The sequence below is a fragment of the Haplochromis burtoni genome, unplaced genomic scaffold (genome assembly GCF_018398535.1).
Source record: "Haplochromis burtoni strain Fernald_Lab_line unplaced genomic scaffold, NCSU_Asbu1 Contig_686, whole genome shotgun sequence".
In the NCBI taxonomy this organism is placed as follows: domain Eukaryota; kingdom Metazoa; phylum Chordata; class Actinopteri; order Cichliformes; family Cichlidae; genus Haplochromis; species Haplochromis burtoni.
The window spans coordinates 61,511-86,606 of NW_024583047.1; the positions used below are offsets into that span (position 1 = coordinate 61,511).

The 25,096-nt window shown below is 39.1% G+C and overlaps 2 protein-coding genes across 4 annotated transcripts in view; both read left to right on the top strand.

Moving 5' to 3' along the window:
- Positions 1–9,770, top strand: part of myo15b (myosin XVB) — a 48,335-nt gene extending 38,565 nt beyond the window's left edge. For all 3 annotated transcript variants that reach the window (XM_005949587.3, XM_042215228.1, XM_042215229.1), the window contains exons 31-43: positions 1,248–1,320; positions 1,409–1,485; positions 1,565–1,641; positions 3,077–3,207; positions 3,295–3,389; positions 4,036–4,113; positions 4,214–4,310; positions 6,613–6,761; positions 6,840–6,970; positions 7,759–7,892; positions 7,976–8,109; positions 8,331–8,471; positions 8,921–9,770. In XM_005949587.3, coding sequence (XP_005949649.2) covers positions 1,248–1,320; positions 1,409–1,485; positions 1,565–1,641; positions 3,077–3,207; positions 3,295–3,389; positions 4,036–4,113; positions 4,214–4,310; positions 6,613–6,761; positions 6,840–6,970; positions 7,759–7,892; positions 7,976–8,109; positions 8,331–8,471; positions 8,921–9,001 — 1,398 coding nt within the window. In that variant the 3' untranslated portion in view covers positions 9,002–9,770. The remainder of the gene's footprint in view (positions 1–1,247; positions 1,321–1,408; positions 1,486–1,564; positions 1,642–3,076; positions 3,208–3,294; positions 3,390–4,035; positions 4,114–4,213; positions 4,311–6,612; positions 6,762–6,839; positions 6,971–7,758; positions 7,893–7,975; positions 8,110–8,330; positions 8,472–8,920) is intronic.
- A 9,288-nt stretch (positions 9,771–19,058) lies between these two features.
- Positions 19,059–25,096, top strand: part of tmem94 (transmembrane protein 94) — a gene marked incomplete in the record, with an annotated part of 53,083 nt that continues 47,045 nt past the window's right edge. The window contains 2 exon segments of the mRNA XM_014330049.2: positions 19,059–19,201; positions 22,281–22,601. Coding sequence (XP_014185535.1) covers positions 22,578–22,601 — 24 coding nt within the window.

A 25,096-nucleotide genomic window follows, 5' to 3' on the forward strand; every position in this document is an offset into this window, starting at 1 on the left:
GGCTATCGTAGGCGGAGCCTCGCGGAGTGATACGTACTCTGCTCTGTGTGTGTATGACCTCTTTTTAAGTTTTGTGGATATTCTACATGGTTATGCTGAGAATATGTCGGCCAGTTTCCACTGGAAATGCCTTTTGGTTAAACTGTCAGCGAGGAATTTGCATTTGCACTGTTAAAGTTTTATATAACTTTAATGCACATAAAAACAGCTGCTTGTTGAAGTGAAAATACATTTATGGTTTTTTGTTTTGTTTTTTTGCACAAATAAAGTTGTGGAGTTGTAAAGTGTTTTGTCTAGTGTCAATTATATCGTCAGTTATATCATTATCGCAAATTTTCAGATGTATATCGTGATAAATATTTTTGGTCATATCGCCCTGCTCTAGTGTTCACAGTCAGCAATGATAGATCAGACTTTCCTCAAAACGGCCCAATGATAAAGCTATACAACAGTTCTGATAATCGCTTTGTTTTTGATGGCCACAGTCGGGTTGCTATACCAGACTGAAACTGAACATAAGGATCAAGTTTATCAGTCAAGGTTACATAGCCACAACGTTTTGGAAAGACTTTATCTCCAAAGCCTCTTAACATCCTAATAACAATCTCTGATTAACTTTCTTGCAAATAGAGTCAATATTAACCATGAAATTAAATGATGTATGTTCTCAAATATTTAAAGCTATTAATGATTTTCTTTCATTTAGAAATGCAATCTTTCTCTTACTGAGACAAACCTTGAGCTCTTTTGTCAGCCACAGCTTATTATTTGTGAACATAGTAAATTTTCTAGTTTGAATCACAGATTTCTCATGAAATTGTATATATGATGTAATGCATCAGTTAATTCATGTGGATCGTTAATTGTGTCAAAGAAGTTTGTTACTTCAAAACAGTGTCTTAATCTTCTGAAGGGACGAGAAGTAATTGACACATAATTTTAACAAATAAAATAGATATGATCTAGAATCATCACACCTAGTTCTATCCAGAATCAACAAATTCTTTGGCGTTGTCCACTCCAAAGCGATCGATGGCTCTAAAACTGAGGGATATTATAGAGACTTTGTGTGGATCAAATGAGTAACTCCCATGCTTTGGCAAAAATAACTGTTGAACATGATGAATTCAGACTGTATGGCATTTCCAAGATGTTTATTATACATATTTGAATCTAGTCAGTGTTAATGAAGCTTTGTGAAATAATAAAACTAAAAGCTAACTGTGATGTGTGTCTTTTTCACACAGACTCCCATCCAGGAATCTCTCATTCTCTATAATGACCCTGAAATCAAGGAGTTATCTATTCAGTGTTTCACAAGTGAGTGTACCCACAATAACACATGGTATTATACATTGAAACTTTTTTTCTGTTCTTTCTTCATCCACGCATTTGTCTGTCCTTTCAGACATGATGGAGTACATGGGAGACATGCCAATGAGGAAGAACAGCAGCCAGCCAGAGTGTCTGAGGCAGATTCTTCTGGTGAGTGCATATTCAAACAGTTTCTGTAAGTTGGGTGGACTTTTGTTTTAATAGTAATGACTCTCTCACTTCTGTTCAGCTAGGGAAGGAAAAGGAACTGCTGAGGGATGAAATATTCTGCCAGGTTATCAAGCAAACTACCAACAACCCAAAAAAGTAAGCCTATCAAAAGTAAAGAGTCTATTTAAAAGCCGTAAACTGCGATTGAACAGATTTGGGTTCTTAAAGAGATTTTTAATTTTTCAAATTTAACTTTTGTTTACAAATTGCACATTGACTGAGCTTGCATGAAGTTATGTGCTGTACTGTACTGTGCACATTCATACCTGTTCAGGCAGATTGTCCAGCACTGCCCTTTCTGCCACTTTCTGTTTTACTTAAGTAACATTGAATGGTAGGTGATTAAAGACTTACCATGATTTTCAGTAATCACGTCTTATGCTTTACCTACACTTATAACTGATGAGCTTTGATAATAGCTTAAATAACTGTGTTACATTATGATACATTTATTAATAAGTTTATTCAATGCATGCAATTTACTGATGTTACTTGAAGTTACTTTAACTTCTAATGTTTCTTTTCAACTACCATAACACTAGCAGTTATCATGTGCTGTATAACCCAGAAATCATCTTTTTAAGGTATTATTCTCAGGTATAAATAATATTATACATACTGAGTGTCACGGCGGTGGAACGGACTCAGGCGCAGACTGAGAAAGCACGGGTCAACAACTCTTTATTAATCACACTGGTGCGCTATATACACATGAAGGGGGGGTGGGGGGAAACACCAGGGTCCCGGGGATCAACAGGCTGGGGAGACAAACTTCTTCGCACTCGCTCTGCTCCTCGTCCAAAGTAATATAAATAATAAAAGCAATTCAAATGGTAAAGCAGGAATACAAACAAAGTAAGAGACTTCGGTAATATTGCTGTTTTGAGGATTATATTATGATAAAATTCCTTATTAATTAATGATTTCTGCAGGCCTAAAAGGAAAAATAACTTGCAATCCACATTCATAGAGAGATAAAGAAGGTTTTGTCTTTATCTTTTAGATGAAAATAAAGAAAGGTAAAGGCTTTAGGCAGTCTCTTGTACTTGTACTTGGGGCATGTACAGTTTCACACTACAGTTACATTACACCTCAATCTAAAGTGGGAAAAAAGTGCAGTGTCTCAGGCTCATCCCAACACAGCACTGACCTCACAAAGGTGAATGCCATGGCAGTTCACCTTATAGATACAGTAAGCCGAGGGAAATAATAAGTGCACATGCCTCCATCTTTTACATCTTCTACTTTTACATGTTTTGCAAGATTGTAATATATAAGAGCTAAAAAGAGAATAGTGCCATTTTATTATTTTTTATTTATTTATTATTTCTTTTAATTGGCTCTTTAGCATCATCTTTAGTGTTTAAAAATCCCTTACAGATTCAGGATCATTCATGCTTCTCACTTCCACTAACCGCTACATATCTGCAATAATTACAGTGCACTATTTACAAAAAAATTCAACGTTGATTTTTCTTTCTTTGATGTATTCTTTGCAATTATTATAATTATTATGATCTTGAATCTGCAGATCCAGCTGTTCCTTAGGTTGGCAACTACTCAGTGTGGTGGCTGGCTTTTTCCCTTGCTCTGCTACACTGCAGCCTTATATCACACGCTACCTCGATGACATCTCTCAGGATTATGTGCACCCATACCATGGTAGAGGAAGTTGTTTTGATGAGGAAAAAACTTATATGTCAATTTAATGTTTCAATAGCTTCTTCACTAATATGATGTCCTCCTCAGAACTGGCATCTTTGAGTCATGATAACCTCCAGCGCTCTCTTCGCTTTGGTGGTCGCCGCAATATCCCCTCATATCCCGAGATAGAAGCAATACTGGCAAGTTGACTTACTCACTCAAACAATACAAAGTTCTGATTGATCTGGCCTCATCATATAATAATGAATATTTCAGACTTTGCTCTCAGACTATAGACTTATTTGTGATTCTGACACTTTGTAAAAGTAGAATAAGATGCAGAGCTTTCAGCTATCAGGGCCAGCTCGGGCTTTTGGGAGACAGATGCCTTCTTTTCTTTTCTTTTAAGATTAAGCTTTCATTATATGAAAACTGTTATTTAGACTTTGATTAGGTGAATCATCCATTATTTAGGCTACTATTCATTTAGAGTGCTGGGGGAGTGCTTTTTTTGGACACTCCCTTTTTTCACTCCCCATGTGTTTATGCTCCAATATTGCATGTCATTAACTTTTGCTTAGTCTCTCTATGTGTTTATATGTTTTGTTCCATTTGTCGTTCTTGTTCTCTCTATGTTCTTTTTTTGTTTTTGTTTTTCTTCTCTTTCCGTTGACACCCAATCCAGCCACAGTAGATGACTGTGCCTCCTTGATACTGGCTCTGCCAGAGGTCTCTCCCTGTTCTTGGTTGTAGGGTCCTGACCCAGCTAAAAAAGAAAAGCCTTAAATGAACTGAATGTAATTAATTCAGCAGATCTCATTTTGAGTGTGTTTTCATTTTCTTCAGGCTGGCAAAACTTCTATCTATATTCCTATCCACCTGCCAGGAGGAGTGGAATTTCCCATACAAATAAAAAACTTCAGTGTAAGATTTATTTATACATATTTATTTATCCATCAGTAAAACCATCTTTATATTATTTATTATTAATATTCTATGCTGTAATTTTTATTGCTTCACATAGGTCACTGAAGATGTGGTAATGGAGTTGTGTAAAGAAATGGGCATCACCCAACTCAAAGAAATCAAAGAGTTCTCCATCCTTGTCATTAGACAACAAGGTAAACCAGAATAATGACATCTCTGTCTGACACAGAAAAAAAGTTCAACTCAAATTAAAGTACTGTGTCTTTAAAGCTATTATGTGCAAATATATCAAAACATCTGCAATCCTATTTCTAAAAGGTAATTTGTAAATCTTTGAAAAACTATACATAGCATATCACCTTCATGTATAAATATTTGTGCATGTATGTATAATATTAATAATATTAAAATTTGAAGAATTTTATTAAAATTAAAAGAAGGGTAGAACAGGCTCACATTTACTACTGTTGCTTACCTTTTTTTTTATTATTAAAATAATGTTTCATAATGCTTGTTTGTTTTCACTATATTAGTACCCACATGGTGCTTTTACTGTAAAGTCATGCAGGGCTCTAGACTAACTTTTTGCCATGGTTGCACTGGTGCGCCTAAAAATAAAATTTAGGCGCACCAGCACAAAAGTTAGGCGTACCCAAATTTTTTAACTGCATTACTTAACACCGCAGTTTTACATGTTCACGTTTTTTTGATTTGTAAATGATTAACTAACAACCTTTCAAAATGATTAACTTGACACCCCCTTTGCTGCCCAAATTAACAGCAGCTCCATCAGCCCCCATAGCAATGATTTTATCCAACCAGTTACTGCACTGGTCCCCAAGAGCAGCAAATGCTTTCTTTGAGGCAGCATCAATTCCTAAACAAATTTAAAAAAATACCATTTACTTATCAGATCAAGAGTTTACAATGCAGTCTTTTTCAGTTTGAGTTTCTATATTCATGTATTATTGCTATGTTTAATTTTCAATGACAAGAATATGCTAGATATGGTTAATTCAGTAACACGACGTAATATTATTAATCATATACATAGGCTACGTGACATGACATGGCTTACCTTGGGCATGGGCATGCTGGACCTCAATGTGTCCAATCAGTATATTCGCTGGTCTTCCTTTTTGCAAGATACGAGCGTACACAATGACACATTCTTTTGTGGCGATGTCTGTGTCTCCATCGATCAGGAAGGCCATGTATGTACTGTTCGCAATTTCCACTGACGTCTTTTTTTTCAGTGTGTCAGCGATTACGCCTATAAACTGGGCGCACGCAACATCATTGCTGTATGTGGGGTTTATGTCCAAGCCATTTTTCTTGTGAAGAGTTATTTCTGACTTGAACTTAGTAAACGGAACTTCTTCTTTTGCAATATTGTAGGCGATGTTAAACTTAATGATCATCTCGGCCTCCTCCGATGACCTGTTTACTCCTGCCTGCCGCTGAAAGGCAGTGGGGAGCGGGGACATTTTGGCAGAGCATTTATCGCGGCATATAATGTGTCTTCTCGATGCTGTATGCTTTTTCAGCGTTTCAATTCGAAACGTATTAGCACCAGTGACAAATGCAGTGTTGCCGGCCATGGTCTTTCCACACTCGCGACAATAAATGCAGTGCATCATATTGTCAGCTTGGCTGTATCTTAGCCAGGGAAACTGGTCAAGCCACTCGATTCGAAATTTATACATTTTCTCACTTTTACTTTCAGTGGACTCCGGCTGGGAGTCGATCGTATGTGGCTCATTTTCTGATGCCGTCTCCGGACCAGTGTTTGACAAAAACGGAGAGGTTGATGGCTCCGTGTCAGAGCGCTGGCTCAGAATTTTGGACTGATCAGGCCTTAACTTAACGAAAAAGTTATCAATTGTTCTTTTCATATTTTCTCAATACCAACTTCATACACTTCTGACCTGGGCTACTCACCCTTCTCTATCTGCCCGCACTTTCAAACGTAAACACAAGTAGGTCTGCAGGAATATCTGGTCCACGGCCAATCACAGAGGTCCCCGCCTCTGAGTATCTCTGATTGGTTTAGAACACGACATGGGCATAATGTGTGTCTGTTGTTGAACACACGGAGACTTTCAGGGTTGCTGAAACTTTTTTTTTCCGAGAAAATACTTGGTTGCACCGGTGCGACCAAGTATTTTTTTATTAGTCGCACCATGGAGAAATTGGTCGCACTCTAGAGCCCTGTCATGGTTGCCTGAAATGAGAAATATTTTTCCTAAAAAAGCCATTGTCTTAACACCAAGGTATATAAAAAAAACAAAAAAACAAAAAACAATACAGTGCAGAACAACTGAACCCAACCATTTCCCAACAAAACAGCACAAGCACGGGATTCCTCACTACAGGGTTCAAGCATTCAAGTTTTTCTTTTATGTTGTCCCTTCAGTGTAGATGTTTGTGGATACTTAAGAAAAAGATGAACAGATTTTTGCCCCCTTCCTTACTCCTCTGCTCCCCACTTCTTAGATGGGATGGTGCGTCCCCTTCATTTTGAGGAGTACCTGTTTGACTTTCTGGTGGAGGACAACTCAAGCTCCTTGTTGCTGAGAAGAGTGATGTGGAGAATGCCTCTTTCTTTTATCAATGACCTTTATGTGGATTTCCACTACCAACAGGTAACATAATGACTTGAATGTATCTTGAATAATCTTATTCTAATCTAACCATTACTGCTTGTGTGTGTTTGTGTGTAGCTTCTTGCAGACTATCTGAGCGGGCAACTGATGCTTCCTCCTGTCACAGGAGGGTCATCAACAATCCAGCAGATAGCAATGCTGTCAGCCCTGCAGCACCTGGCTCTGGGCCTGCAGGACCAGCCCTCACTGTGAGTTACACAGTCACAATAATCAGTTTAAGAGTGGACTGTTTATAAAAGACTACCTTTAATCACCTGTTGTTGCCTCAAAGAGCTCCATCTTGTCTGTGTTTCTGCTTTCTTTAAAAATCTGACTAATGAACATATTTTTGTTTGGTTAAATTCAAAATATAAAAATACAAATAAAAAGTTGTTTTTCCTTTACAGAGGTGTGATACTTGATGATACTTAATTTATTTATTATTATTTTTTAGAACAGCCGTCTGATAACACATAATTGGGTAAAAAAAAGTTTTATATTTTACATTTTTCAGTGATTTGAACTATTGCAAATATCTCAAGAAATATCATGCAGTCATCACTTAAAATGGTCAAGACAGAAGGTGGGGTGCTACGTTAGCGATTGAGGCTAGCAAGTTATATTCATAACTTTATCGTGGCAAATTACAGACACAGAAGTAATATAGTCTGGGGGCAATGACACATATTTAGAGCCTCAAGTAGACAGTAGAGGAACTGCACTGTTTTCGTTTCCAAGTTCAACGCTGGCCACTTGATTTTGCCAGGGTTGTGCTGGTATCCATCAAAGGGTTTTATCCAGTTTTGATGACTAAATGAGTAGGTGTGTCCTGATTTGTATTGTAAGCACTGAATACAGTGTTCCCGGACAATAAAGAGAAACACTTTTGAAAAACTTTCTGGCAAATTTTATTCTTTGAAACATGTCACTAACATCATGTATGTAATGTTAGTAAATGTACAGTATGTATATACTGATTTGTGCATTTCTCTTTAAGGTCAGAAATAAAGGGGTACCTGCCTTCACAGACTGGGCTCCGTAACAAAGTGGAGGAGATCCTCACTTTCTGTCAGGGCCGGATTGCTGCCATGCAGTCCCTTAGCCCTCAACATGCTAAAGTACAATTCATTGGTAGGTAGTATCTCTTCTCTAGCTCATCTTTTCTCCTCCTCCTCCTCTGTTGATAATATTTGTCTAAATTCTGTATTTTTCAGAGGTTCTGAGTTCTCTGCCCCTGTTTGGATCCAACACTTTCCTGGCTGAGAAGGTGAGCCAGCGTGGTTGTCCTTCTCCGTGTGTGGTCTGCATCAACCAGGAAGGAGTGCTGTTCCTACACTCCAAAACACAGGTGCTGGTCTTTTAAAGAGTGTCTCTTGCCTTCTGTTCTTCTTTTCTGAACCTGATGATTTTTTCATAGAGTTTAGTGTTTTTTTTTCATTAAATAAGTCTAAGATCCAGTCTGAAGCATAATTTGTCCTGTGTCAAGTCACAAATCTCTCTGCTAATGCTAAGCAAAAGGTGTATGATACATCATATCAGCTGTTTTGTTGTTGTCTCTGTTTGATGCAGGAGCAAGTGTTTCGGATTCCTCTGACTGATGTTCAGTTCATGCGCACCATTCACCCCAATAAAAAAGGCAAGGTGCCAGCCGTGGACATTGACTATGGCAATCCAGCTGCTCCCAAAAAAATCACCATTCGTCTCAAACAGGTAATGACTTTTTGATCTGTTTTTATTTCACTGTGTGTGTTTTGTATTTTTCTGGAACGAAAAAGCATTTTCCTCGTTTGGCATCTTGGTATGTTCCACAGTCGTATTAGAGGATAAAAATGTCCTGATACTTCTGCGGGTTTTTCATACTATTTGTTTTCCATAATTTGGCATTTCCAATTAATCTTTTATTCAATCAGTTGTTTTAACATTTGACCAAAGCATCCCTTAATACATTAAAAAAAACATCCATTTACTTTCTCCAGTGTTATAAATCCTCTCATTTAAAGACTTTTTCAATAAATGATTACTCACATGTCAAAATGCTTGTCAATGATTTTGTGCAGTGGGTTAACTTCTAATTTGGTGTCAGGGACACACATCACCAAAAAAGTTGTCAAAAGATTTTTGCATTCAAGTCTAATTTAATTTTTAAATATCTGTTTCAGGCTAAACAGTTGTGCCACACTCTTGCTCTATTAATGGAAGAGCTGATTCGACCGGCAATCTCCAGTTCCATTTCAAAGTAGATTCAGTAGATACAGAGAGAAAAGACAGGTTTTGTTCTTTTTATTGTTATTGTTGTTTTATTGTTGCTATTGTTGAAACAAACTGAGTAGAAACATGCAGAAATGATCCTGATATCTGTCCTGTGTTATATGAATGGAAACCTGCAACACGTAACACTCATTAAGGAGCATACTAAGTTAGAGACAATAAAGTATTAGAATAAACGTAAGCCTTAAATTTGATCATTATCTGAACTATAAACTGTTGTTGGAATGCAAAGTTGATTAATTATTGGAATGAATGCTGATGTCATTTAAGTAAATTAGCATCATTAAAGATTTACATTACCTGCTTAATAAATCGTATGTGCATTTTTTTCCCCCATCTTCTTTCACTAGTAGGCTTCCATAAATGAAGTATAATGATCACAGATGCAACCTGAAAGCTGTAATTCTGATCAAATTTAAAACTCTGCAGTTAATCAAAGCAATAAATATTTTACTTTATGACAATTCACAAATGAGTACTCCATGACTGCACACCTACTGAGCTTTACTTAAGTATACATCAAGACAAGCTTTCTCAGTTATTCTTATTTCAATGTGATACGTATTTAGGAAGACATAATGTGGCTGGGCTCTCGCTTAGAGATGGGGTGAGGAGCTCGGTCATTCGGGAGGGACTCTGAGCAGAGGCGCTGCTCTTCCACATCAAAAGGAGCTAGATGAGGTGATCCAGGCATCTCCAAGTCAGACCAAGACCAACCCCAATTCCAGAAAAAAAGTAAAATATAAATAAAAACCGAATATTTTATTTGCAAATCTCATAAACTCATAATTCACAATAGAAAATAGAAAACATATCAAATGTTTAACATTTTACTACTGCATAAAAAATATTCATTGAATTTAGATTTTTTTTTTTTTTAATTTTGATAATTTCAGTAAAATTCACAAATAATACATCTAACACTCTTAAGAGCTTGGAAAAAGAGGGCCGCTGGACTTCAAGTTCCTGAAGACATTTTACTTCTCATCCAAGAGCCTTCTTCAATCTATAACTATCAAGGAGCAAGCAGCCAAGAACATACAGGTACAGGTTTAATCTTCAAGAAATGGGTTTTATTATACTGCAAAACAAAGTTACTACAAAAATAATTCAAAATGACAGAAACTGTCGAATAGCTCATCTCTCTTGGGAACATCTTGCGGCTAACGAAAGCCACTCGGTGTCATTCATCCAGTGGTCCCTGTAGAAAAACAGCCCCCGGACCCTTATCCGAAGCATCAGTTTGAAGATTAAAACAAAATTTGGGCTATACAAGTCTGTACTCTTATTCAGTGACTGGAGCATTGCCTCTGTCTCCTCCGTCCACCAAATCTAGTTAGGACACCTAGAGCCTATTACATTGGTGAGGGGGAGACGCCCTGGCAGAGAGGGATAAATAGGGATACATCGGTGGTAGAACCCTGCCATGCCAAGAAAAGATGTAAGTTTTCTTGTCTGTGGCAAAGGGCAGGACTCAATAGCACCAATTTTGCTTACTTGCGGTTTATCACCCCATTTCCTATGACAAATCCCAGATATTCAGTTTCATCTTCGACAAAGACACATTTTGATGGATTAACAGTTAGCACAGTTGCTTGGAGATGCCCTCATACCTTTGCTAGATGTTTGAGGGGTTCGTCTCAGGTATAGCTATATGTCATAATATCATCAAGATACGCTGCAGTGAACTCTGACAAAACACACAGTACCTCATCCATCAGCCTCTGAAATGTTGCAGGGGCCCTACGTAATCCAAAAGGCAGGACTGTGAATTGGAATAGCCTTCATGGTGTCCAGCAGGTGGTCAGCTCCCCTGAGCGTTGAGTGAGTGGTACCTATGTTAGGTATAATAATGAACAATAGCTTGTGAATTTAGACATGCAGACAGTGTCCCTTCACCTTTAAACCTCTACACTTTCTGTCTAAATACAGATGATAAGGTGGGTCATTGGGACTACTTGAGACAAAACAATATCTGGAGTCTCAGTCAGGGTTGCTTTTACGGTCACTAGGACAGCATGTTATTGGGTGAAAGATGAGAGAATAGGGAAAAGCATTTAGTACTCATGTAGCAGACTTCCCTTTTTAGGTGCTGTTACGCCGCTAGTCTAGGCGTGTAGAAACGCACATAAGATTCTGAGGAGAGAGAAGCAAGTACCCCCCCTGGTTCCCAAGCCAAACAATGAACCCGGTTATGAGTAAAAAAACAAAGGTGATTTTATTAAGTAACAAGAAGCACAACTCCAAGGTGAGCCCAGGCCAAAATAATAAACAAAACCAACTAAGTCCCACCAGAGAAAACTAACTAAACCCTAAGAAAGAAACAAAACAAACAAATAACAATAACTATCCCTCGCTTCCTGGCCCAGAAACAGAAGAAAACAGTTCAAAACAAAAAGGCGACACACCCCTTCGGCTTCAGCCTATGCACGCATAAGCACTGGACTCATATACTCACATTTGGCGGCTCTCAAGGAGCTCACTTACACATATACAAAATTACACAAAGGGCCAGGTCTGAGTCTGCTGTCAAATCGGTTCACTCTCGCTCGCTTCTCTCTCTCTCTCTTCCGGCAGCTGGCAGAACAGCTTTTTTTTAACCCAGTCCAATGATCCATGGTCCAATCAGCAGCCTACTGCTCTTTATTAGAGGAAAGACCTGCAGAGATTCTTAAAACACAGTAAAGAAACACAACACAGCAGCTAACACAGATTTCCTATGGCCACGGGCCGTAACAGGTGCTGCTCCCCTGAATTGGACAAGGCTGAGTGCTGAGAGTGTTGGGGCACCAACGAAGGAAGAATTAAGTGTAAATTATGATTTCTCCCTATCAGTTTTAACCAATCACATAGACGCACATTCTCATATAAAACTTTGTATACTGTTAAGTTGAGGTACTCTTTTGGGAAGATGGACCGCAGCAAACTGTTCTACAGCCTGTGGTTATTGAACAAAAGAGATCCATGGGCATGATAATTTTTTTACTATGCTTTACTAAATAATAATTGAAGGAAGAAGTGTTGTACTGGTGATTTCTCAAGGTAGATAAAGGAACACATTATCACCTGCCAATAGCCCTTGCAGAGAACTAGAGTTGTGAGGTATCAGGCTTTCCAAGGCGCTCAATCATATCATTAATTCTAGGTGTCAGGTATGAATGTTGCCATCTTATACCTGCTAGCTCCAAGTTTCTACTGGATCTGAAAAGGTCCTTGCCATTTAGCTAGCAGTTTGCTATCATTACTTGGAAGGAGTACAAGTACCTTTTGTCCAAGATTAAATTACCTTTCCCGGACTGACCAATCATATCACACTTTCTGATGTTGGTGGGCATCTGCCATACAAGCTTGGAGCTAGCTCAGTCATCTTCTCCAAGTCACTCTTTCATCATAAGAGATAAAATCAGTAGCCTCTGCCGCTCTCTGGTCACCGTCCCGTGTCTCTTTTAGTAAAGAGAGAGAGCCCCTTAATTCATGACCACATATCAGTTTTCATGTAACAATTTGCGTAACATTTGCTTCAGGGTCTGTTTGAAGGGCTTAGTCAGGCAATCTGTTTGAGGGTGGTAAGGAGTGGTTTTTAGGCTTTTGATACCAACAAGCTGGTAGACCTGCTCTAATAAAGATGGCATAAAATTAGTTCCACAGTTTATCAGGATCTCATGAGGGAATCCCAACCTTGAAAAAAACTGCACCGGACAAAAAGCCACAGATTTTGCTTTTATACACTTCAGAGGAAAGACTTCAAGATACTTGAAATTTAATCTGCAAGCAAAGCAGGCAACCATTATATGACCAGCAAATAACGGTTGCCTGATTTGCTTTTCTCAACAGGTCTGACGATGTCCGTTCCCAGCCATTCAAATGGGGTGCTAATAATTGGTAAAGGCTCTGGAGGGGATTATTGATGTTAGGCCACATCTGCACACAGGCCTGGCCAGTGCAAATGCATCCTAATGTGTGTGCAATGGTTTTATGCTTCCCCAAATGACCCTCATGGCACAGAGTGCCCCAAATTTATACCACATCCCTGACTCTTCTAGGAAACCTGCCGGCGATAAAGAATGCTGTCTTTCAGGAAGGAACCCACATTGCTGTTGACATCTGGTTTAATTGTTCCTGCTTCTTGGCTTACCAGGGTTTTTAAAATCCAAAGGCCTCTCAGGCTAAAAGACAAAAGGTGGTTTCAAAAATTTCTTTCACCTTTTCTGCCTGTGGGACTTCTGCAACTTCCTGGGTGCTGTTTCTAATTTTGCTTTATAGAAAAGTAGTATATATATATATATATATATATATATATATAGTAAAAGGTCCAGGAGATGAGGGAAAGTAACAAAAGGTGTCCGGGTAAAAAAAAAAAAAGGAGACAGGGAGGCAAAATGGTTAAATGGTTTTATTAATGTTCCTATTAACTAAACAAAAGAGACGTACAAGCCGCTATCACCTCTTAAGAAAGAAAACAACAAAACTCAGGTGTTGGTCAATAAACTGAAAAGTAAAGTTAAAAAAAGGATTAGTCACTAAAACACACTCCTCTCCACAGAGCAGGAGCAATCACACCATACACACAGCTCACTAGCTGCAACCAACAAGGCTCTCTGGCACTAGAGCTCACCTTTCTCTGGCCTTAAGTACTTTAATTGCTGATGGGAGTCAGCTGTACAAAAAAGGTGGCACCTAAGGCAGGGAGATGCAGGACACACCCACACAAGGTCAGTTCAAGGAGGTGCTAGGCTCATAGTTTAGCCCTAGTCACTACAAAATGTGTGACAGCAGTCCAATAGGTCAAACACCTCTCTCCACTTGTTTCCGCAATTCTTCTGGAAACCACAAAGGCAGCCATTACTACAATCCACACGAGCGAATAACACAAACACTTTCACAATGCTAGCTAGGGACTGACGGAGTTTCTCACAACAATCCAGCGTGAAGCTCAGAATGGAGCAAAACTCCTTCCAAACCCGCGATGTGAAATGCCGACCCCGATCGGACACAGTGTTTTGACTAATTGTGTCCGATTGATCATGTGTTCCGCCATGTAGGTGGAACACATGATCAGTCAACAGCTTCGCTGTCTCCAAGGCGGTGGGAAACTTGGGCAGAGCAATGAAATGGGTAGCTTTAAAACAAAAAGGATCCACAATAGTGAGTATGGTGGTATTACCTGAGGATGGTGGTGGTCTAGCTATGAAATTCAGGGCGATGTGTGACCAGGGTGAGTGTTTCTGATTATACCCTCGAGCTCCCATCTGAGGGCCACGATGATGCAGGCTGCAGGCAGGATCATCTCATCATATTCGGAGGCCTCGTCCAGTGAGGAAATTTGCAGAGAGAGCACATCCAGCTTCACATTACGAGAGTTGGGTCTGTACGTGATGGTTAGATTGAACTGAGTAAAGAACCTGGCTTGAAGGGAGTTGAGGCACTTTGCCATTTACAGGTATGGATGTTTTTATGGTCCGTCCAGATGAAGAGTGGCTGCGCCATCCCTTCTAGACAGTGCCTCTATTCCTCCAAGGTGAGCTTTATTGCCAGCAATTCCCAATGTCCCACGTCGCAGTTCCTGCTCAGCCTGTGAGAGATGACAAGAGAAATATGCACATGGGTGAAGCGGAGTCCTGGGATAACACAAAGCATCCACTTCTAAGACGAATGGCTGAGAGAAGTCTAGTTGCACCAAGATGGGCGCAGAGGCAAACTTCTGTTTGACTTGGGAGAATGCTTGCTGTGCCACCTGGTGAACATGCCTCTCGTGTTCAGCTATGGACATTTTGAAAAATCAAAATATTGTCAAGGTACACAAAAACACAGTGGTTAATGAAATCTTTCAAGAAGTCATTCACCAAGGACAATTGATAGGCATTCCTTAAATCCACTTTTATGAAAATGGTGGCCCCCGTAACCGTTCAAAAGCGGAAGATAGTGGTGGCAGGAGATACTTGTTCTTTAGGGTTATTTTGTTCAGCCACTGAAAGTAAATGCATAGATGGAGGGACTTGTCCTTTTTCTCCACAAAGAAGAACCCTGCTTGAACTTGGAAGAACAGATTATTCCAGCTGTCAGAGAATCAGTGATGTAGGGTTCCATGGCTTACAAAGACTGTACAGGCGACTGGTGGGGAGTGGTGCCCCCAAGAGCAGATCAATTCCACAGTCATATGGTCTCTGCGGAGGAAGTGAGAGAGCCAAGTCCTTGCTAAACACTTCAGCTAGGTCATGGTAAACTGTAGGAACAGAGGACAAATCAAAAATTACATGACTGCCTGAAAGGGAGAGCTGAATGGCCTTAGTGCGATGGGTGATTTGTGTGAGCTTAGTGCTGTTTTAAGGCAGAAACCTGTAGAGGTTCAGTAAGAGGTGTCAATGGGAGTTTGAATTTCATATTGAGTGTTTGATCAATGAAAATAATTTCATTGATCAAACACTTGATTGATCAAACACTCGAATCAATGAGAGCATTACACTGGTGAGTATGGGTGCTGAGTATGAGTTTTGCAGAACACTGATGACCAAGTAGGGAGGCGTCTGTAATTGTGCCCACCAGCACCCCTACGTTTACCGGCATCTCCATTCTTTGAGATTTCAGTACTGGGAAAATGTGCTCAAATTTCCCAGTTTTGGTTCAAATGCCAGCAGCTGCATTTTGTATCATCTGTAAACCTCTAAAACTTTTCGTTGGTAACCCAGAAAGAAGAGTGTTACAATAATAAATGTGCAAAGACACAAATGCATGGACAAGAACCTCTGCAGTGTCAAGTGATAAAATTTGTTTGATATTGATGTTCCTAAGGTGATGAAAGGTAGTCCTTGTTGTCTCTTTTACATGAGACTTGAAGGAGAGCTCCGAGTCAAACCACACATCCAAGTCCCTGCAATTTATGACAATGTCATCAATTTTTGTGATCGATTGACCATCAAATCTGTCGTATCAGTATTAAGAAGCAGGAAATTATCAGATAACAAGTCCTTAATTGCAAATAGACAAATTTCTAATTTAGACAAATCAGCATAGTTTCCAATGTTTAAGGAACATAAAGCTGCAGGTGATCAGCGTAACAATGAAAGGTTACTTTTAAAAAACGTAGAAGAAGACAAAGAGGCAGCAGATACAAAGAAAACAGCAATGGGCCAAGTACAGACCCTTCAGGGAACCCATGCCTCACAGCACAGGTCTCAGAGAGATCAAATTTAAGAACTAACAGTCTGAGATCTCCCACAGAATCTCAACCATGATAATACATTTGTACTAACACACATGGAGATTAAGGCATCTAATGACTTCAGCGGACAATTCACGCTTCAAATCCTAATTGAGGCTGTTGAGAAAAGCCCTTCAGAGGGCATTCTCCTCCCCACTCTGGATCATTCTGTCAGGAATGCAAAGGCAGGACTTCCTATCTACCTATGTACCTTCCTATGCTCCTATGACTAACACAACACTTTCACAGTGTTAACTAGGCACTGACAGAGTTTCTCACAATGACCCAGCATCGACTGAAGCTCAGCTCCTCTGTTAAGTCTCTGCCCTTACGAGGCTGATCAGCTGCAGGTGACCCCATGGCGGGAATAACTCGCCAGGCCTGGTGTCACAGGAAAACCCGGACACACACGCCAACAAGTAAAGGTAGAAATGAGTGACTGGGAGAGAACAACAACAAAACACAACATAGACATGGCAGGTCAACTGGCACGGACTGCGGACCATGACAGTCACATCATCTGCATTCAGTCCAATAGACAATGGTTGTGTTGCAAAAGTGCATCCTAGCGTCTGTTCATAATCTTTTAGCCTTGACCTCACTGAAGTTTTCATTGAGTCCAAGGAAAGGTAGGTAGTGAAGTGAGGTACCTTTTTTTTTTTAAATGTTACACTATTAACCATTCGTATGGTATTAGTAAGTGCTTAATTCATCATTTATAAAGCATTACTCCTCCTTGGTATTTTTTTTAAATACAGATGTTTATTCTTGATTGATAAACTCTTGGTATAATTTAGAAAGTCTAAATAGGTGATTAGTAAAGTATTCAGATGCACATTTATAGATGTAATGAGTAAAATATAAGATCATTGTGATTGTATTAATAGAGATTTTAGAAATACTTATTTCATAGTGTAATTCACAGTTAATTCAGGCAGTTGTAAGTTAAATATTTTGTGTGATCATCTAAAATGAGGACTATTTGTGCCTTGTAAAGGATTTATAAATGAAAATGAAAGTACTCAAAATTCAAACAAGTATGGGCTATCTTTACAATAGAAAACTGACATGGACAAAGCACAAAGAGATACAGAACATACAAATAATTATTGCCAGATACAAACATAACCCACCTGAAGTTTGCAGAATACTGACATTAAGGTAGTTAAAATATGAATAAGGTAATCACAATTCAATAAATCATTACATATCTGGTAATCCAGGAAATTGTCTCTGGTATGTTTAAGAGTTTGTAATTTTCTTTAATTCATTCCTGAGGTTCAATTCTTCCCTTGTTTGTAAGTCAGTTGGCTAGCTTTACTCAGACAAGTGAGCGTCCAGTCAGGTACAGTTAATTTAGCTCCAAACTGTAGAATGAAATCGTAATCTGGGTATCTGGTGCTGTGCTTTCAGAGATGATTTCAACTGAAATAAAAGAAGTACTGGATGGTCTCCTTCTTCTCATTCAGTGAAAACTCAGAGGAGCTCCTCAGTGTAAGGAGGTGATCAGAAAGAGATGGTTCTACATCATCATCAAGTATAATAAAAAATTAATGGGCATTTCTGTTAAAACCCCCAGCCTGTAAAAGCCTGCATTAAATCAGTAAATCTCAATATTATTGACCATAATAAAAAATAAAATCTAAATGTTCAAAATATATTTTTGGTACAGGAATTCTTGCACAGTATTCTACCTTTTGAAATCCACACCGACTTCTTTTTTCTGTTTCTTTTTTATATATTATATTTTAAATGCAGAGTGAAGGTGCTGACCAAAATGAGGCCAAGACTACAATAATGTTTAAAATATGCCAACAGATTTGAATAACACGGCAAAAGGCTTTTAGTATAAATCCATTATATACAACACCAAGCATGTATTACTTACAACTTCATAGTTAGTGATGACACGTAACAAACTTTAACTTTCCAGAGCCAGGGATTTTCAAGAATTACCCTCTTCTTATAATAGTCTGGTCTTTGCAAGAAGTGTAAAAGTTTAAAAGTAGCTGAATTTGATTCATTTAAATAAATTGTTGCTGTAATTTATTAGTTAGTTATTACCAATGACTGCAGAAAACATGGACTAACTAATAGCTCCCCGAAAATGAAGCAAAAACATCTCTATCGCCCCCTGGTGTCTGGCTTCAGTATAGGTCTTAAACCTCGCCTTCTCTAGGTTAGCGGAGGGCACTGGGGTCAGACTAAAATAAAAATAAAAGAAAAAAGTTCCCAAAGATTTTGTTTTGCATTATCAGTAGTTTTCATCACGTTGATTTGTGTTCAAGGGGTGTCCTTTCTCATAAGTTTGATTCTAATTACTACCATAATGCTGTTAAATTGGGGTCCAACGTCAACACAACAGCTTTGACTGACAGCTGCAGTCACGGAGAAACCTGCCTATCTAATGGCAGATAGAGCGGGGATGCTGAGAGGTCAAGTGTTTACTTTCCAAAACCACGACCGACTGTTTCAAAATTATAGCTGAGGTGTTTTTCGGTAAACTGGACAAACCCACCGAAGGACCCGAGCATCCCGCCGTACTTTTTCGGTAAATTAGTCTAATCCGTAACTAATTCACCCTGATTACAGGAATCTAGAGAAAGTCACCGGGATGCTCAGTCACTAACTAACGTTACTGTATAAGGATTACAGTAATACATGAGTATTATACTGTAAGACCTGGACTCTCCTAATGTGCAGAGCTGATTATTAAGGAAATAAAAGTGACGTAGCAGTATAGCCCAAGAGATGGCAATAGTGCAACATTGTTGGATGCAAGCTGCCTTTAAATAGAAAAGAAGAAGAAGAACGCGCGCGCACGCGCGCACGCACGTACACATTATTTCCTTCCTCCTAGCTGAACGCTTTCCAACATGGCTGCTGCTGCACAGTGAAGCATCTGAAGTGTGTTTATATGGAGAGAAAAAGGTGTTTTTTCAGGATGTGCAGAGACACTCGAAAATGAGGAAAGGTGAGTGCTTATATATTAATAATGTACACCCACTCAGTGTGATATGATGAATATTGCAGCGGTGAAGTGTAGTTTAAACAACGCCTGTGTTGCGGTAGCATCTGCCTCTGAGATGGAGGTAAGGAGATATGTGGCCTGACAACAGCTTTGCTTTTAAAGAAGATGGATCGAATAAAAGCTCAAATCGAGACTAGTCTTGTGATAGCTGTTGTTTACAGCAGAACATTTCATTTATAGCTAATGTGACTCACGACATGTCGCTTTGTTGACCTTTGAGAGGTGCTTGTGAAAACACCGACTATTGTCGTTCTCCGCGAAAAGATTTTCATTGGTGCGAAGTATTGTGATTTGACAAACTGACATGCTTTTACAGCTTTCATGCTGGAACTGTAGGCTGGGTTAGTGTTAGGGGTTATGCTTTAAGTACAGCTCTCAAGGTGTACGTGAGCTTATTCATACCCATTCTGTAAAGTTGCTAGAGCCCGTAAAGCCATACGACAAATAAGAGTTTTCACTTGTTTTGCGACGATTTTACTTTAAGTCAAATTCAGAATTCTGACTTTTGTATTTTTCCGTCTTTCTCTTTTGGTCATATTTGTGTCAACGCGATCGTTATGTGTGGATAAAATCTACCAAAAGTCTTTGAAACCGCCAGGTACGGTTTACGATTTACTTCACAAATAGGGGAAAATGTTGGCAGAATTCTGTTTAGCAATGCCTCATTGCCACGGCTTGTGGAGTAAAGTCGATTGGAGCCTATCCCAGTTGACTTTGGGTATGTAGCAAGGTACACCCAGGACAAGTAGCCAGTCTATCACCCAGGCAGAACTGAAGATGTTAACATTTTCAGTGCAAGTATTGACAGCATTAGAAATGAGTATATTAGAGGGACGACTCAGATTGAGCAGTTTTGAGACAAAGTTAAGAGAGGCAAGGTTGAGATGGTTTGAAGATGTATAGATGAGGGATTATTAATATACTGGACAAGGGATGTTGAATGTGGATTTGCTAGGTAAGAGAGTTCATGGATGTAGTGGAGGAAGACACGAAAAGGGCTCTGGTGACAGTAGAGAATGCAAAGAGGCAGATAATTACTGTGGTGACCCCTTAAATGGTCGCTGCTGAAAGTGGTTGTTTAGGTAAAGGCCGAGGGGGCGACCATTTCAGCAGTAGTATGCAGAGATTATGCATTGCTGTGGATGTGGACATACAGATGAACAGTCTTTCCATTGTTTATCCATAACGTCTATGGAGACAAGTTTGCACAATCATAGATATTTGGCATGCGTGCAGAGATGAGTGTTCACTTTTGTCATTTGTTTACATGTTAAGTTTCACATCAAGCCTAAGAATAAAAATAAACTATACCAAAAAGTATGATGATGTCAGTATCAAGGAGATGCAGTATAAGTAGCAGGAGTTATTTCACAGCTACTTGGCAAGGTGAATCTAAATGTTTAAAAGAGGTTCTCTGATAAACACGTAGATGCCTTCACTAGCATGTAGGGGTGGGCGATATATCAAATTTTTTCCACGTACAATGGTTAAGTTGGCTTTATCGTAACCATAGAGTATAAATTGCCATGGCAACATTAAGCTGTCTTCATGTAATTCACTGTGAAATTTTTTTTCTCTCTCACACGCCGGGAATGCATCATTAATTCCCCCGTCCCAATTGGAAAGTTTTCTACCTGGCACACTGTGCTGAGCATGCGTGTTTATATACTACCAGATTGGGAAAAATTTGGCGACAGCGGGAGCGTCAGACGAGCGGGGGACTGACACTTGCTGTCATTTGGATTTCACGGGGATGATGCAGAACAAAATGCAATAATTTGCAAAACATGCCGTAAAACTATTGCTGCAAAAGAGAGCAATATCACGAAATTATTCTACCAGCTGAAAAGTCATCCAAATGAAGAATGTTTTAAACTCTGCATGTCACCATCTCCCATAAACCAAAGAAAACATTAAACAAACCAGCTGTGATACCCTGGACTATTCTTGGTCAGTCGTTTTAATAGTTACTATAGTTACTGTAAATTGAGGTCATCGCATGTTTTATTTTACAATTTTTATATGTTACAAGCACAAAAGAGCATCCGTTTATTTTCAGTTGTTTTATTCAATTATTGCTTGATGTCCTTTTTTGTTGCTATGATCTTTAGTTTGTTAGAGGTCTGGTGTTGACCACAGAAAGAGACTTACTGTGACAGTATTGTCATTTGTGAAAAACGTGTGTGTGCTACTAATGGATAAAACATTTAAATTGATTCAAATGTTTTGTATTCAAAGTAGAAGAAAACCTTGAATGGTCGATTTGAATGAGTGTAATTTTAGGCACTATATTGTTGAAAATAATATTTATTTTTGAAGTTTATTTAAACATATTGCTATATGTGTCGTGATGTAGCCAAAAAATATCGTGATATTCGATTTTTCTCATATCACCCAGCCCTACTAGCATGTTTCTTCTCTTCCCATTAGTTTCCAGAGATATAATGTTCTCACATTTATACACTGCTTTTCTACTCATACTGACCACTCAAAGAGGTTTAGACTACAAGTCACATTTTAATCATACATACAGGGCTTTATTATGTACACTTAAAGCACTTTATTCACCTTACAACCAATCAACCAACGCCAACACACTCAACAAACTAATCCACGAGGCCAGTAATGTTGTGGCTGTGGAGCTAGACTCTCTGATGGCGGTGTCAGAAAGACTGTTGCTGTCCAAATCCAGGGAATGTATTGGGCATTCCTTCACACCCACTTTGATGTGCTCCCTCCACCCTTCAGTCTGTCTGCCTGTTCGATTGGCTCACCACTCTCAACTCTTTGCCAAGGAGATTGCTGACTCTGGGGTTTTGTGTCAGTTGAAACTGCTTGTGTTCAAGGTGAGTAGATTCTATGGTGCAGTCTGCTTGTCAGTACTGCTGTTATGCTAACACTGGGTGATATTTCCTGGACTTTATACACCAAATGACACCAAGGTGTTATTCATGTCATCTATGTTGATGACATTCCAGTTAGATATACGTTTTTGTTCATGTGCTTTGCATTTTATTCACAGGGCTCTGCATCAACGTTATGACGCGATTCCTGTGCAGCACCTGAGGAAGTAAACAAAACCGGATATCCCAGAGAGAGTTCTCCCCTTTTCTTCTGTCACACTGGCAAAGGACGCAGTGCAGGAGGTCTTAACAGGCAGAGAACTGCTTTCTCTGTGCGCATCTTAGCCACTTGATCTACAGCTGCCGGAATCAAAGATGTGTAGCATCTAGAGCTGGACTTTGTGTGGCAGAACTGACAGAATTTGCCACATCTTTGCCTAACAAGGAGCAGAGCATGTAGAGTGGTTGTGGTTGCCATGGAGCCAAGGGATAAGAGACAGGTGAGTCTGGTTGCTTAGATTAGCAAATGCCTTTGGAACGTAAATGTTTCCTGTGTGGATGCTGTTTTAATAGACAGGTACCTTGGTGTTTAGAGTGACCTCAGGAGATTAACTGGCTTGCTGTAACATCGTCTACCATGGGGTCTTGTTTTTCCAAGGTTTTTTGCTTCTTCAGAGAGAGCAATTTTTCTGCAGACCTATAAACAGAAACCACTGTGATACCAGAAGTGTGTTGGATACAACACAGAGATGTATATGTGTAACAGGCTAATAAAATATTAGAATTTTGCTAACTCGGAGTAAGTCATAACATTTTTGCATTAAAGTGAAAACAAAACACTAATTGTATAAAGGCACAATATAGCCCTGCTTTCAGAAACAGACATAGATGTAACACTGTCTGTAGCTGGATATAAGAAATAAGTGCTTGAAGTCAACTTTTTAAAAACATGTTTAGTGCCATCTTCTGTTAGTATGGAACGTCATGTCACCGGATTGGGTGGTTGTTGATGTCAAGACTCACATTAGTTTATTTTAGCTAGCTAGTAACAGAACCAATAACTCAGGGGAAATTAAAGACAAAAAAAAATCAGTCTAAAGGGATCACTTTTGTGCTGCCCCTGGCTTCAAAAATGAGTGCAAAATCTGTTCAGCACTATTTTATGCAGTAAAATAGTCTCTCTACCAGTGCATCACACCACAAGAATGTTTCTTGCAGAAACACGTTCGAACATGCTGTCTGCAGGAAAAAAACCAAACCAAACAAAATCTTCACATCGATCCTTCTATCCTTCACTTCCATTTCGCTTTTCCTCATTTCTAAAATGAAGCAATCCAGTCAGTGAGATGACACAAGAGGAAAAAAACTCTAACTTTCCCAGCACACGTGCTTATGGGATTCCTGATCGTGCTTTGGTAAGAAAGATAGTCATGTTTATGGTGTGATGTGCATGTATTAAAGCTCTTTTGTTGTCAACTAGATTGATGTGCGTAGGAAAAGAGAGACTATTTTATTGCATAAAATAGAACTGATTGCATCAGCTGATTGGTACAATCGACTAGATGAGGAAAAATAATTTTCTTAATCAGGGTTGTCGGTCCGGTGAACCACCTGTCACCTGACTCAAACAGGCTCTTCTCCACACAGTCCTCATTTATAAGGTGCATTACAAGCCTGAACATTATGGTTAACAGGTGGATTTCCCTTTTTCAGTGCAGAGTATGTCCTTGGTTTTAACATAAAACTGATTGTTGCAGCAAGAGACAACACAAAAGTGTCTATTGACTGCAACCAACCCACCTGGTGTCATAACGTTCCGTACTGACAGAAAATGGGGCTAAACATGTTTTTGAAAGTTTGAAACTTTCAAATAAAGAAGAGCTAATTTTCAATCAATAGTGGAATAATTGTGTTTATTCTGTCCTGTCTGGCAGAATTGTTGTCTGAAGACCAAAAAATGGCTTTACTTTCCCTAGTGGACCATCATGACATTTACTTTAATGATCCACTTGATGGTGATATTTTGTTAGGATCTTTTTTATTTAGTGTTATTGTAATCACAATCTGCTTCAACAACTGCTGGAAAAAAATAACACAGCAGAGAAACAACAGCAAGAACCGACATATGCATAAATAACAATAAATAATAAATGTTACTGAACAGCACACAGTACTAATATAATACAAAATATATTTAGAGGCAGCAGCCAAATAATATGGTGTGTCTGTGAATACCTGTTTGTACACCTCATAGGCCCTCACCCCCAGGGCGCCTGAGATATTCTAAGATATGTTGTAAGAGAGGTGGAGTGTAAGACCTGACACGGACAAACAGGCACACAAGAATGCATTCACTCCCTCATGCACACATATACAAATGCTCACACATTCATCCAACATGTAGAGACACAGAAATGAACACCGTACACACTCACGTTCCCCAGACACCCTCTATACTCCCATGGTTAAAATTGTGCTAATAATTGTGGTTTTTGAAATTCTCAATTTTTTTTATTCTATAAGCTCAGGCATTTTGCAGCATATTTACCCTCATACTTTCTGCTGTCGGCCGTCAGCCTGGAAGCTGTATAATTTAAACATGGTGTCAGACTTGGTTAATCTGCATATTTTAATACAACTGGTTCACTGCTGTGTAAAACAAACAGCAGTGTATGAAGCAGCAAAAAATGTTGTTTTTTTTCCCAAGTCGGACTTTGTTGATCAGGGGATTTGATGAAGGACTCCCGCTAGCTGTTTCAAATTAAAGGTTTTAAAGTTGACTACAGGAACAGCGCTGCTGTTTTGGACGCTAGAAACATGCTTTCTTCCATCTACCTGAGCTCACCATCTCAGTAATGGTGCTGCCTCTTTGCGCCTCGTGCTGTGTAAACAGACTCCAGCTCCATATTCAACTAGAGCAGGGCGATATGGCCAAAAATATTTATCACGATATATATTTGAAAATTTGCGATAACGATATAACTGACGATATAAT